Below are 12,330 nucleotides of genomic sequence, written 5' to 3'. Positions count from 1 at the left end.
TAAAGAATGCAATAAGAATGGTGAGATTAATGGCCCACTGTGTGATGTGCATTGCTGCCCCATACATACCCGCCACATTTGTGGGATGGTGCAGGTCGCAGTCCTCCACAACCTTTGGAAGACCTCTGTGCTTAGCAATAGCTCTGTTCTCACTCTGAATACCTGAATACCTGGTGTGATCAAACCCAAAGTGCTTGTAATTGGCCAGGATTTGCAGCACAGTGGAAGACACTGCACTGCTTGTAGTAGAGGCTTGTCACCTGATCAGACTCAGCCAGCCACCTCTTGCTTACAAGCAGATTAAGAAGAAAGATGCTGTTGTCACTTATTAGCAGATAGCAGCCACCGTGAAGCTGTGGAAGGAGGAAAATCTGTGTGAGTGGAAGGAAGCTCAGCCTTCAGTAAAAACAAGCAGAAAGCAGAGCTGGTTTGTCCTGGTCACTTAAAAGTGGGTATGTCATAACTTGCCAAAAGAGCAACAGTTCACTTGGTATGTTACAGTCTGTTCCTGTTTTATTGTATACATTTAAAAGCAGTCCTAATGCATGGTTCTGAGTTACAGGCTGGGCTTAAACCACAACATGGTTGGGAATCATTGCTCTCTTTCTGTGGAAACATCTCAGAACTTCAACCCAAGCTGCCACATTGACATTTCTAGCCTATAGCTGAGTTTATGTAGCAAGGCCGTTCTCCCCAAACTGTGTTTTATATCCCAAGGCATATCTCTGTCATGAATGTCTTGGACCAGATGCAGCCACCTGCTGACAGAGGAGCAAACAGTATGTTATTTTGCAGTTTATCTCCAGCTTTAGGCAAGGTCTCAGAAGTGAATTCTGCAGTGGCTGGGCAGTAGAGGTACATGAACACAAATGCACCTTGGAGGTTGTGACTCTTGGTTTGTTGGGAGCTGGTTTGTAGGGAGCACTATACTCACTGTCCTTTCCAGGGTGAGCAGTAATTGGTACCTGGTGGCTTAACAGTGCAAAAGGAAGTTTTTTCTGTGAACCAGAGGAATTTATTTAGCATTGGGGTCAGATGATGAAAATGCTGTTTCACATTATTCTTAGCAGACTTCTTCCTGCAGTTTAACTGAAGCAGCACAGTTAGCATTTGGGATGTTGCTTTTTATATGGCAGTTTGACAGCTCACCTGATTACTCCAGGATCAGGAAGCTTACTGCAGTCCCTAATAGCCTATTATAAGTAGGCTGCTGTTTCTAGGAGCAGATTTCAGTACCTGATAACCTTTGTTATAGCACAAGATATGCATGCACCTCCTGTGATAGTGAAGAGGGGAGGAACTAGGAAGTCCTTTTATCTGGTACCCTCTACTTTGTTTCGAGAGTGACATTTGTCTTTTGGAAAGTGTTTGCCAGTTGTGCTCTCCAATAAAACACTGGACTTGTAAAATACTGGACTCCAGTAAAATAGTGTTACTTGTAAGTAATGGTGGTCAAGCTGGAGTGAAAGCACTGCGATCCCTCAGACCCTAACTCTTGGATCCAATGAATGAATAACCAATGTATATATAGCTCTGCTTGTTCAGCTCAAACACTGTCAGCCCTAAATAAACAATGTCTCCTCTTTATACTGAGAATGCTGAGCCATCCCCTTTTGCTTTGCAGCAGTTTGGCTATTTATACTCCTAATAATCACTGCATTGTGTGAATATTGAACTACTGGTCTGGAACCAGGAGCCCTTTATGATACTACTTGAACAAGTAGTATCATAATACAGGCCATCCCTGCTCCAGAGAAGAAATACTGAAGTAGTTTTGAGGGCCAAAAGTCTCTTTTGAAAACTGGCTTTGGTTTCATAGGATGCATGGCAAGACATTTATGTACTTAACTCACAACTGCAGTTTAAAACTTGGGGCTGATATTTTGGTGTTGAAGTAGTGAGCAAGTCTGTCAAATGCCAGTACTTGACAGCAGCTTTTGTGTTTTTTCCTCCTCCTGTTCCCCAGTTTCATTTGGCTTCAAAGAACCCAGTGTTAAGTTGCCTTTCATGTTTTCGCAACATGTGTGGAAGAGGACAACCTTCATCCTCCAGAAGTATTTTATTATAGAGCTGTCAGCAGCAGTTAAAAGGGAAATGTTGGCTCTGCGTGAAAAGATGAGAGGGCTTCTCTTGGCTTTTAAATGAAAAAGTAGCTCTTACGCATCTAATGCTAAAAGCATAATGGCATGGGGCCAGCCATTAAGTATCAGTTGTAGGCGAGAGAAGCATTTCATTTGAACCAAGTGTAAGTAGTAAGGAGCCAGCTGTGATTCTGCAGGAGTTGTATGCCTGCTCTACAGTGTGTGCACGGCACTATTAGAAAACCTGTTTCCATGGATCACAATGCAAGCTGTGAGTGCTTGGTGACTTGACAGCGTCCAAGTGCCGAGTGTGGACTGATGGGTTGGAGCATGGTGTGATCTGGGTAGCAAGGCTGGACAAGAGGTATCTGGGTGTAGCAGGGGGAGTTTTGGACTGGATATTAGGAAAAATCTGTTTGCAGAGAGGGTGGTCAGGCATTGAAACAGGCTGCCCAGGAAAGTGGTGGAATCACTGTCCCTGGAAGAGTTCAAAACACATCTAGACAAGGCCCTTAGCGATGTGATTTAGTGGTGGTCTTGGCAGTCCTGGGGTAATGGTTGAACCTGATGATCTTAAAGGTCTTTTCCAACCTAGTAGATTCTGTGATTCTAAAGCTGTTGATGTCTATAGGCTGAGATGAGTAGGAGGTACGAAGAGCATGAGCCAGCGACATTTTAGTAAGTTGTACAGCTGGATACAAACAGTGAGCAGGATTCTGCCGGTGTTGATTCTGCCTGTTGGCCTTTCAACCTGGTGCTTAAAACAGGTACTTTTTTTTTTTTTTTGTTACTTGCTTATTTATTCTCCATCATAGTGGGCAAAATAGGGCCTCAATGGAAATTTCTACCATTCATATAAGCTTTAGTTGTACAGATCTGCATTTCAGTGTGTAACTTGTATAACTCAGGTGTACAGCAGACTATACAGAGAAAATTCTTATGCCCCTACCTGCTGTGTTGTTTATGGCACTTTCTGTGTGGTACAAACCCCAGGTTAAAGATAAGAAATCCTGAGGATTGAGAGAAAAGGTGGGAATCCTCTGCTCTGAGATATGGTTTTGCTGAGGAATGTGATACTATCTGTGGATGTAGTGGTTTTCTTGGCGCATTACTGGCTCTGTCGATTTGTGTTAGCTCATCCCTCCCTCAGCCCCAGCACTCCGGCAGGCAGAGCAGGTCCAGCCTTCTGCTTCTTTTGGCTGGTGTGTAATAGTGGCAGAAAGATGGCAGGAGCTCAGTTACCTTCTGCGGTTTGCTGTGGAGCAGTTAAACATCCTTAAACTGCTGTTTTGGGGGCTTAAGATACCTTAATCACAACAGTATCAGTAGGGTATGCTCTAAGGCACCAGGATAGCTGTGGAGAGGAGGCTGGCAGGGCAGGGAGAAACCACTGAGGGCTCAGGGTGAAATGAGGACAGAGGGGCAGCAGCACCTTCTATCAGGGAGCAAAGGAGAAATAAACACCAATAAATCTGAATTGCTGAACCATGTAGTTTTTGGTGTCCAGGCAGTGGCATTCTTGGAAGAGGATGAAATCCCCAATGTGCTGTGTGGTTGCTGTAACAGCTGCTCTTTATTTATGTTCCATTTCTATTTATACGCTGTTTCTATCCCTTGTGGTTAAAATCTTAATGATTTCATGCTTACTATTATGCTGTCATCCCAGACTGCAGGTCATTTTGGATCTTCCTCTTGTCTTCCTTAGCTCATGGCCAGTTAAATGTCAGGGATGTTTTTTTCTAGTCTGTTTGTAAGAGTGAAACCCTTCACTTGTCCCAGCTGTGTATTTCCATTCACGGACTAACAGTGGTTCCCAAGGAGCCATCTCTCTTTTTGGTCAGTTTACCACTCTCTGGTCTGCCTCTGAGAGGACCCTGCTTTCCTGTTGTCTGGCATCCAGAAGGCTGGAGGGCAGCCCCACAGGCAGCCCAGCTTCCCCACTGCACCTCTGTCTTTTGAGCCATCACTAAATTGACTATAAATTAGCCTGGCCTCTTATAATGGACTGTTTCATGGCTGTAGTTAAAATTGCAACAATTGTTGTCCATCAAGATCTGAAGTGTCCTTGCACTTGCTCCTACTCTTCCAGGCACAGGGGCTGTTGAAGGCAAGCAGAGTTCCCTTCCCCGTCACACCTCGCATGCAGACACATTAGTACATTTTGACACTCGACTGGGGAGCCAGGTAATCCCAACAGCCCCATTTCACAGCCAGCCTTGTTCAGGGTTTAACAGGGCTGAGCATACCATGTGTGTGCCTCTCACACCAATGTTGGACCATGCAGCCTCTTCTCTGCTGGGAGAAGGGATGTGTGTAGGGACCTACGACCTTCCTTAATGAAATACTGTAGGCAAACTACTTGATGGGGATGAATGGGGCTGTACCTTTCAAAGGTCAAGTAGGGGTAGTTAACTTTAATGCTGTGCTGCTGTAAGGCTGAGAACACTAACAGTCTTGTTCAAAATGCTACACATGTACAGATCTTCAGTCTTTGCAAGCAGCGTCTAATTTTATTGTTACTTCTTTTGCAGCTTCTGTCGGTGTCAGATGGATGATAGGCGTTACAGAAATTAACAGGGGTTCCACCTATGGCAACAATGACAACAAGCAGAAATGAAAGTAGTATCTTCAGAGACTGCTTCAATCCAAAGGGAACAAATCCAACTTCTGAAAACTCTTAAGTGTGTATCATGGTCCTTCAAGTGAGAGCAGAGGAAGGGTAGGATGAGCAATTGCCATGCATATCTGAATTTGTGCTCCTGTTATTTTTCTCTGGGGGTTTGGGCTGGATGACACACTTGAAAGATGCACTCCTTTGTCTACTTGCCACAGCAAGTTTGCATTTGTTTGGCTGGTTTGTTTCCCTATAAACTGTCTTAAGTTTTGAAGAAGAAAAAAAAGTAATTCCAGTGTACTTGTATGATGAGAAATTACCTGGAAACTAACCAGAGGTGCAGGCTTTATCTTTCCTAACTTGCTCTAAGGAATGGACAAATGTCAGAAGATTGTTACAAGATGATTAAAATTGGTAGTTGTCTAGATCACACGTTAACAGTTTAACAACCATATTCTGTCAGTGTTTAAATACAGTAAGAGGCTCTGCTTGGTTATACCAGCACTAGACTGAAGCAGCTCTACTGAACTGAGAGAATTGCAAGTAGAGGTTTTTCTACATCTAGAACTTACTCCCATAGTGGGCACCACATGGGGCCTTTGAAACCTCAGCCAGACCCCAGACATCCCAACATCGTAATCCTGCAGTGGCATAACCTGGAGTGGCATTTAGGCTTGGGGCCATTTGCAGAGCTAAGAGTTACCCACTGCCACATCTTCCCCAGGCGATATATCAGAGGGACAACTAAAACCTGTAATTCTTTTGCGAGTAAATAAATGCCATTTATAGTTTGGAAAAACGGAGGTACTAAAATTCTTTTTCATCTTTAAACTGATTAAAATTCTAGGCCTTTCTAACAGTGGTGGAAACAGAACAACTGGGTATGCTGTAACGAAGTAATGCAAAGCACATTAAAAGTTATGCCCCACACCCCTACTACTGTTGTGATCCCTATTAATCTGCTTGTCTGTCATTTTCGGTTAGTTTACACAGTGCCTCATAACAGTCACCCTGAGGTAACAGCTAAATTATCTTTTGCCTTTTTTTTTTTGGGAGAAGAGGGGAAGTATTAGACAGACCTAGGACAGTGACAGTGCTTGGGACTTTTTATGGCTTTCTGGGCTTTGACACCCTTCTCAATTAAATAAATCTAGAATCAAGCACCTGTGTTGCTCTGACATCCCAGGGCAGCCTTCTCCTGGTTCTGAACTTTAGGAGTTAAGGGTATACAAGTTACTAAAAAGAACTCATTTAAAAAAAAGAAAAAAGGAAAGAGCAGACTTCAGCTACTGGCAGTTATGATTTAAAAAACCCCAAATCTCTAAAATCTAAAGATACAGATGCTGAGCAGGGGCAATTAGGATTGGCACTTTCAATGATGGTACATTTTCATTGTGCATAGGACTAAACTGTGATAGACTAGGAGTGAACAGTCTGTGTGAGCCCAGAGAAGAAAGTCTTAGTTCTAGCAGCTGATACTAAAAACATTTCTCTTTCCCTACAGTAAAACAGAGGCCAGAAGAAATGGGGGCTAATACAACAGCATATGAATCATTCCATGAAATACACATTTGCTCTTCAGATGTCAGACCATCTTGAAACTACTGTCTTTAATACACAGCACCTAAAGAGCAGGTGCAGTAATGCTTTTAGTATGGGACAGAAAGTAAAGATTTTTGATAGTGGAGGCAATAAAAAGTATAACATGAAGGAAGGAACAGGCCTTGGGACATGTGAGGGACTCGTTCTGGGGGCTTTTTCCCTGTCTTGTGTACACACGCATCCCCTATGCTCTGAAGCTTTCTCGAATAAGTGTATGAGGTCATGAACATAAACATGGGCTTTAGTGTAGTTTTTCCAACACAGGAGATAGAACCCAAAATCAGAAAACACTGCCATGCTTATAAAGCTGTTCTTTTAATCCTAACAGTGGAAAACTGAGTATTACAGCCTGTAGTAGTGTCTGACAATCCAGTTATCCCACAGTAATACAGCAGGCCATGTTACAGAGCCAGGCCTGAGGACACTGTACACAAGACACTGAATGTGGGTGGGATGGGAGAGAAGAGCATTCTCCAAGCTAGTGTTTTACTATAACTCTTACCTGGCAGATGCAGTGGACTTCTGTCAGGGTTAAAGAATGATCCTGTATGCAGGGCAAGTAATTCTGAGCAGCAAATACACATTCATGCAGTGACAGAGAGTAGCTTTTTTGCCTTTTTCAAGAGCCACTGGTGAAACATGCTGGCAGGGTGACACTGAACATTCCTTATGACTCTTAGTCCCTTCCTCTCCAACTGCATGTAGTGCCACTTCTCCCAGAGGAAAATACCAACCATGTAAATACTTCTGAGAAAGTATTTAGGCTATTCCTTATCCAGTTCCCTGGGACATGCCACTCCTGGATCCGTCCTCCTAAGCACTTGTGGCAGTCCCATCACCTGAGGACTGCAGCACTGGGCCCTGCCAGCGTCCACTGGCAAACAGAGCAAGAATACTGGAACTTGCCAAAGTAGTTATACTAGTCCAGTTCACTGTATTAAAAGAATGATGTATGTCATCAGGAAGCAGTGTTTGCCCCGTGTCCCCACAAGCAACTATATGTTCTACAACTGCCTTAACAAAAGTAGTCTTAACATTTGTTTATACAAAAATAAAAGTATAAAAAGCTAATGTGGAGTGAATGAGTTTTCTTTTGGTTGGCAACAAGGAACTAGTTAAGAGTTTACTTTTCACCTTTATCTTGACTCCTAAGAGCTGGCCACAGTTCCTGTTTCTGTACAGGGGCACCTGAGACGAGGCACGTAAGGACACAAACCACTCGGTCACTTCTGATACACCACAAAGGGAAGCGCACAGCAGGCCGGAGAGGTTACTTTTACCTCTGGTCAGTCTGTTGCTGAGGATGACAACGTACTTTCTCCTGTCATAACTGAAAACAGAGACCTGAAGAGAGGGGAGAGTCTTTACCTTCAATGGTGACCTGCACAGCGAGACTCATCCTTTTCTAGATTTAAATGTCAGATTTCACAGTACCTTAGCAACAGGTCACCCACCTGCTAAAAGCTACTGCACACCTGAAACAAACCAAGGCACTGTGGGTTAAGAGGAGAAACAGGACTTTAGAATAAAGCCAAGCAAGTAAGTTCTCTGTTTTATAAGCAAGTTACCCATTTTAAGGTCTAAAGCTGAACAGGAATATGGAAACTTGCACTAATACTTACAAGTAACAAGTAAGTTGTAAGTAAGTCATCTGTTTGCACTAGCAAGTTAAAATAATCTAACTAGATCCAGTGTTACAGACTGTTTCTTCTAGTTGTTAATCACTTCTAACCTCTCTGCGTTTTCTCACACCAGTGACAGCTGGGGGATGGTGGGGACATCAAAGTCCAGGATTAGAAATCGGTTTTAAAAAGCTAACAGTAAGTTCTTGGTTTTGCCACACGAACCACAGGAATAACCTTAACTGATTCCTTGGCCACAGAAGTGCTCCCTCTTCACAGTACTTTCATTCCAGGAGAAAGTTACTTCAGACCATGACTCTTTCCCTTAGATACTACACAGTATCAAGAGCTGTACATCACCTTATTTCCTCAGGAGAGGACGAAGGGGTGGGGACACAGCACCTTAATTCTATTATCAACTATGTAAGAAGCGTATCTTGAACTTGACAAAATGTGACCACTGCAATATAAAAGAAGCTTATTCCAGTTGGGATAGCTTAGCAGTCTCAAACAGGCATTGAAAAAATTCGTTTAAAATGTGACACAACCCCACATGCTTATTTTCAGAAGAAAACCCCTTCACCAACAACTCCTAAAATAAACCATTTATTGGGAAAAAACTTCTTTTAAAATTTCATTAATCAGCCTTTTGCATAACAAATCTGAAGCTTGCCAAAAAACAAATAAACAAAAAAATCCCAGTAAAAGTTCACAGTCAGTGCACTCAACAAACGGATTAAAAAACAAGGTCCATAACGCCTGATAACACTACAGCATTTTTCTGAACCTAAAGAGTTCAAAAATACTAGGTATTAACATTACAGTTCTCAATCAAATGAGAAACGGGAGCAAGAACAAAAAGGGTATGGTCCATATACAGTAGTAATGGCACTTTCACTGAAACATGCAGCTTCTTCCACCTCGCAGACACTGTCACATGAGCAACATGTGCCAAGTAAAACATACAGGAGCAGCAGAGAAAGTGACGCTCGTCACTTGTGCAGTCTTCGTAAGTTCAACTTTTATACTGTTTCTCAGCACAGTCTTTATGTAAATATTACATACAGTAGTGATTAAAAGATATCTTGCCAGAATATAAAAGGCCAGAGGTTGAATAACTTCATTCTTCATCTGTGCAAACCTGTGAAGGGAACAGAAGGCAATTAATTCCATTGTCTCCCTGCTACAGCAAGACAACAACAGATCTGTTTCTTCAGCACCTTCACTGAACATCTTTGAAGTTGTCTTCATTCTCCTTTGTTACACAGATAATGAATTACAAGTGTTTGTTTGCACATGAATACCCATGTTTGCACTGCCACCATGCAACTAAACTTTAAGCTGGAAAATGAGAGAATTCAATAACCTGCTGTGCTCCCTGTTCTTCAAAAAAGTTACTAATACACCTGAATGTGTAGCTGTCATTATTTGCTTGTTCCTAAGCTAAGCATTAAACCCCACTTCATGCAGGAACTGCAGACTGTTATGCCAACTGCCAGATGAACATTCAGCATGAATGTCATGTTAAGTATGAGCTTTAAAGAAAAACAGGCCCTTGCACTGAAGGCTGGTCAAGTTCTCAAGCATGTGCCTCTTTCCCTTTTTCTGGAGGGGACCCTTACTCTCTATACTACCCAAGTTGTGCATCCGTACGTGCTGAAGTTTTAGGGACAGAGCCCTTCAAGTAATCACCGCTGAGCTGAAGCTTGACAAGTCTTTCCAACATAAAGATACTGCATCTCAAAACAGCAGAAAAAGTTCATGACATGGTGCGCACCAGGTTCTTTTAGTCAAATGTTTGCCAGCAGCATCACATGTGCTTCTGAGAAGTTGCCAAACCTTGTTTTCTGGACAGCATCAACCTGATAACCAACCTCCCACTGTAATCCAAAGCCCTGCAGCATAGCTGCAAACAAGGGAGGCAAAAAGTCTGGTTTTGATTCTATCTACAGTGTTTGTAGCCAAAGCCACGAGACAAACCTTGACAAAAGGATGATCGAGGAGTTGGCTGGCCGTCCACCTCATCTTTGGGTCGCTTTCCAGGCAGTGGCAAAGGAAGTCTTTCCCTTCTGGGCTCACTTTGTCAGGAATAGGAGGTTTATGACCCATCCCCACTTTATACATGATCTGGAAGTTGTGCTCATATTCGTGCCAAGGCCTCTGCAACAGGCAACAGCATTGCAAGGTTTAGTGAGTAACTTGCTATCCAACAGAGCATATATTTGTGACCCCGGGAAATTAAAAACCACCCCAGTACTTGCAGACTTCAGTGTGATAAATGGCAGAATTTGCAGAGAAACTGCTAGGAACAATCTGCAGTCATCCAGTATGTGAAACATCCCTACCTTGCCGGTGACCATCTCTATAACAACGCAGCCCAGGCTCCAGATGTCTGCTGCACGTCCATGCCCTTCTCCTTTAGCTCTAGTAATTACTTCTGGAGCCATGTATGCTTTGAAACAACACATATGATGTCATCAGTACATAGGGCAGAAGGAATGGTATACGTTAAGTGATTAACTGGGTAAGCCAAATGCTTTTTAATACATCTGTAATGAATTACCACTCAGCTGTTCTTGCTAAGTTTTGTCATTTGCTCTCTCCTTGTTCTTGGACACATCGGCAGCATAACTCTCTTTCAATTTGAAAGGCGACTGTGAAAACGCTGGTACAATAACATGCTTTCTGTTGCTGTCATTTTAAAAAAGCAGATTCAGGAGCTGTTCCATAAGAACAGCACTGTTCCAGTAAGGCTGCAGAGAAAGATGCAACCCCAGAAAACACAAGCTCCAGCACCTTTATAGTTACCAAACAAACACAACTTTATTTCTCCAGTGACATCATTCACTGATTGTTTTGGCTTCTGGATGTAAGGCACATCTAACTAGCTACTGTAAAACCAAGTTTCCCCCAAACACAGCGTTTCACTCTGGCCCAGACTTTTGGCAGAGGTAACTTCTTTTATGGTAGCTAGACAAGTGCCTGCCTAGCACAGGCTTCCTTACCTGCAGTCCCCAAGGTGCTGTTCACTTCTCCAGGCATTGTCTGGGTATTGTTCTTCAGTTTCACTGAGCAGCCAAAGTCTCCTAGTTTAATCAGTCCAGATGAGGTAAGAAAGATGTTGGCTCCTAGGAAACACAACAAAAAACAGTAACACTTGTTAAACTGGTGTTGAACTGAGGAATGAGGGTTTCTCAATATGCTCTTGGAAGTTACATGGCAGATAACAGCGAATTCACACTTGGGTCTTTACCTGTGGATTAAGTATAAAATACGACAGCATTAGAGACATTCCCCAAAGGGTAGGCTACCAGGATTTTTGGTGGGTTTTCATAAACGCTAAATGTACTGGAAGTTAACAATAAGAAGTGTTCAAATCACAGAGCAGTACAGCAGGCAAATTCATCAGCTTTCCACACATGCTCATTACGAGAAATGACTCCTCCAGGAATTTATGAATTCCAGTGCTTATCCTTGTGAATGCTGCACTGTGTAAAAACACCTGTCCTGAAGGAGCTTCCTGGCAGAGGCCATTGCTGTGCACCTCCCACTAGCTATCTCTGCAGTTCTGCAGTCTCCAGCCATGATATCATACAGCTGTGTCATCACAGCCAACTACAAAATGGAGCTTATAGCACTTTATTACATATACTACCAAATACCCACTCCTGTTGTGCTGTGCTTCCAGAGGAACTTCTGGAGAAGGGCTACCATTACAATAGCTGGATACACTGCTAGTTTACAGTAGAAAAAACTTCCCTAGCGTAGCTGAAAAGTCTTCAAGAAGAATCTACAAGTGCCTTCAAGTCACTTGCTCTACACAACAGTGCAAAATAAGCCAAGTGGTTTTCTTTTGTTCAACATCCTGCCAAAACACATGTTGAGAGCCAACAGAGAAAAGGTAGAGCAGAAGCAGTTCACTATACATGTCAGGTCAAGTCCTGGGCTCTGAAAGTACCACAATGAAACTACAAGTAGATTGCAAGAGTCAACATGGTATCAGCTGTGATCTCTATTAAGGAGAGATGGATGGTAGCACAGAACAAAAGTGTATGTCTGCTGTAGGAGCAGGCAAACACTGGGGACTTCATTACACACAGCCTTTTCCCATGTCACACAGAAAATTCTTTCAAAAATGGCTCATCTGAATACAGCCTTCAGAATTTTCTCCCTTTCATTCCACCCTGAACAGAGGTCAGTGCAGGAATTCCCGGCTGCTCCTCCTTTGTGTCATGTTCTCTTAGTTAATGATTTTTTCCAGTTAGGTTGGCTGAGCATCCCCAAGATATTCACAGAAAAGAAAAAGAATCCTCAAAAAGCTCAAGTCAAAGACAACCGTGCAGGTCAATGATGCCAAAACCCTGCCTGCTTCTCAAAGGGCTTCTCTAACTAATATGAGAATGCTTGCTTT

At 42.9% G+C, this 12,330-nt stretch overlaps 2 protein-coding genes across 10 annotated transcripts in view; one reads left to right on the top strand and one right to left on the bottom strand.

The window, feature by feature from the left end:
• The window catches only part of AGPAT4 (1-acylglycerol-3-phosphate O-acyltransferase 4), an 84,347-nt gene extending 78,494 nt beyond the window's left edge, over positions 1 to 5,853 (top strand). The window contains exon 10 of the mRNA XM_057406907.1: positions 4,613 to 5,853. Within this exon, the coding sequence (XP_057262890.1) occupies positions 4,613 to 4,698 (86 nt within the window). The 3' untranslated portion in view covers positions 4,699 to 5,853. The remainder of the gene's footprint in view (positions 1 to 4,612) is intronic.
• A 2,656-nt stretch (positions 5,854 to 8,509) lies between these two features.
• MAP3K4 (mitogen-activated protein kinase kinase kinase 4) overlaps positions 8,510 to 12,330 on the bottom strand; it is a 70,671-nt gene continuing 66,850 nt past the window's right edge. For 8 of the 9 annotated variants that reach the window (XM_057406893.1, XM_057406890.1, XM_057406892.1 and 5 more), the window contains 4 exons: positions 10,925 to 11,047; positions 10,265 to 10,371; positions 9,900 to 10,079; positions 8,510 to 9,060 (listed from right to left, as the gene is read on the bottom strand). In XM_057406893.1, the coding sequence (XP_057262876.1) occupies positions 9,040 to 9,060; positions 9,900 to 10,079; positions 10,265 to 10,371; positions 10,925 to 11,047 (431 nt within the window). In that variant the 3' untranslated portion in view covers positions 8,510 to 9,039. Of the gene's footprint in view, positions 9,061 to 9,899; positions 10,080 to 10,264; positions 10,372 to 10,924; positions 11,048 to 12,330 lie in introns of those variants that run through there. The other variant, XR_008971885.1, reaches the window with a different exon arrangement.

The sequence above is a fragment of the Pezoporus wallicus genome, unplaced genomic scaffold, assembly GCF_028554395.1.
Source record: "Pezoporus wallicus isolate ANWC-B61680 ecotype Strahan unplaced genomic scaffold, APGP_CSIRO_Pwel_v1 scaffold_6362, whole genome shotgun sequence".
NCBI lineage: Eukaryota > Metazoa > Chordata > Aves > Psittaciformes > Psittacidae > Pezoporus > Pezoporus wallicus.
The sequence above is the reverse complement of the archived record's forward strand: the minus strand, read 5'-3'. Positions and strand labels throughout refer to the sequence as shown.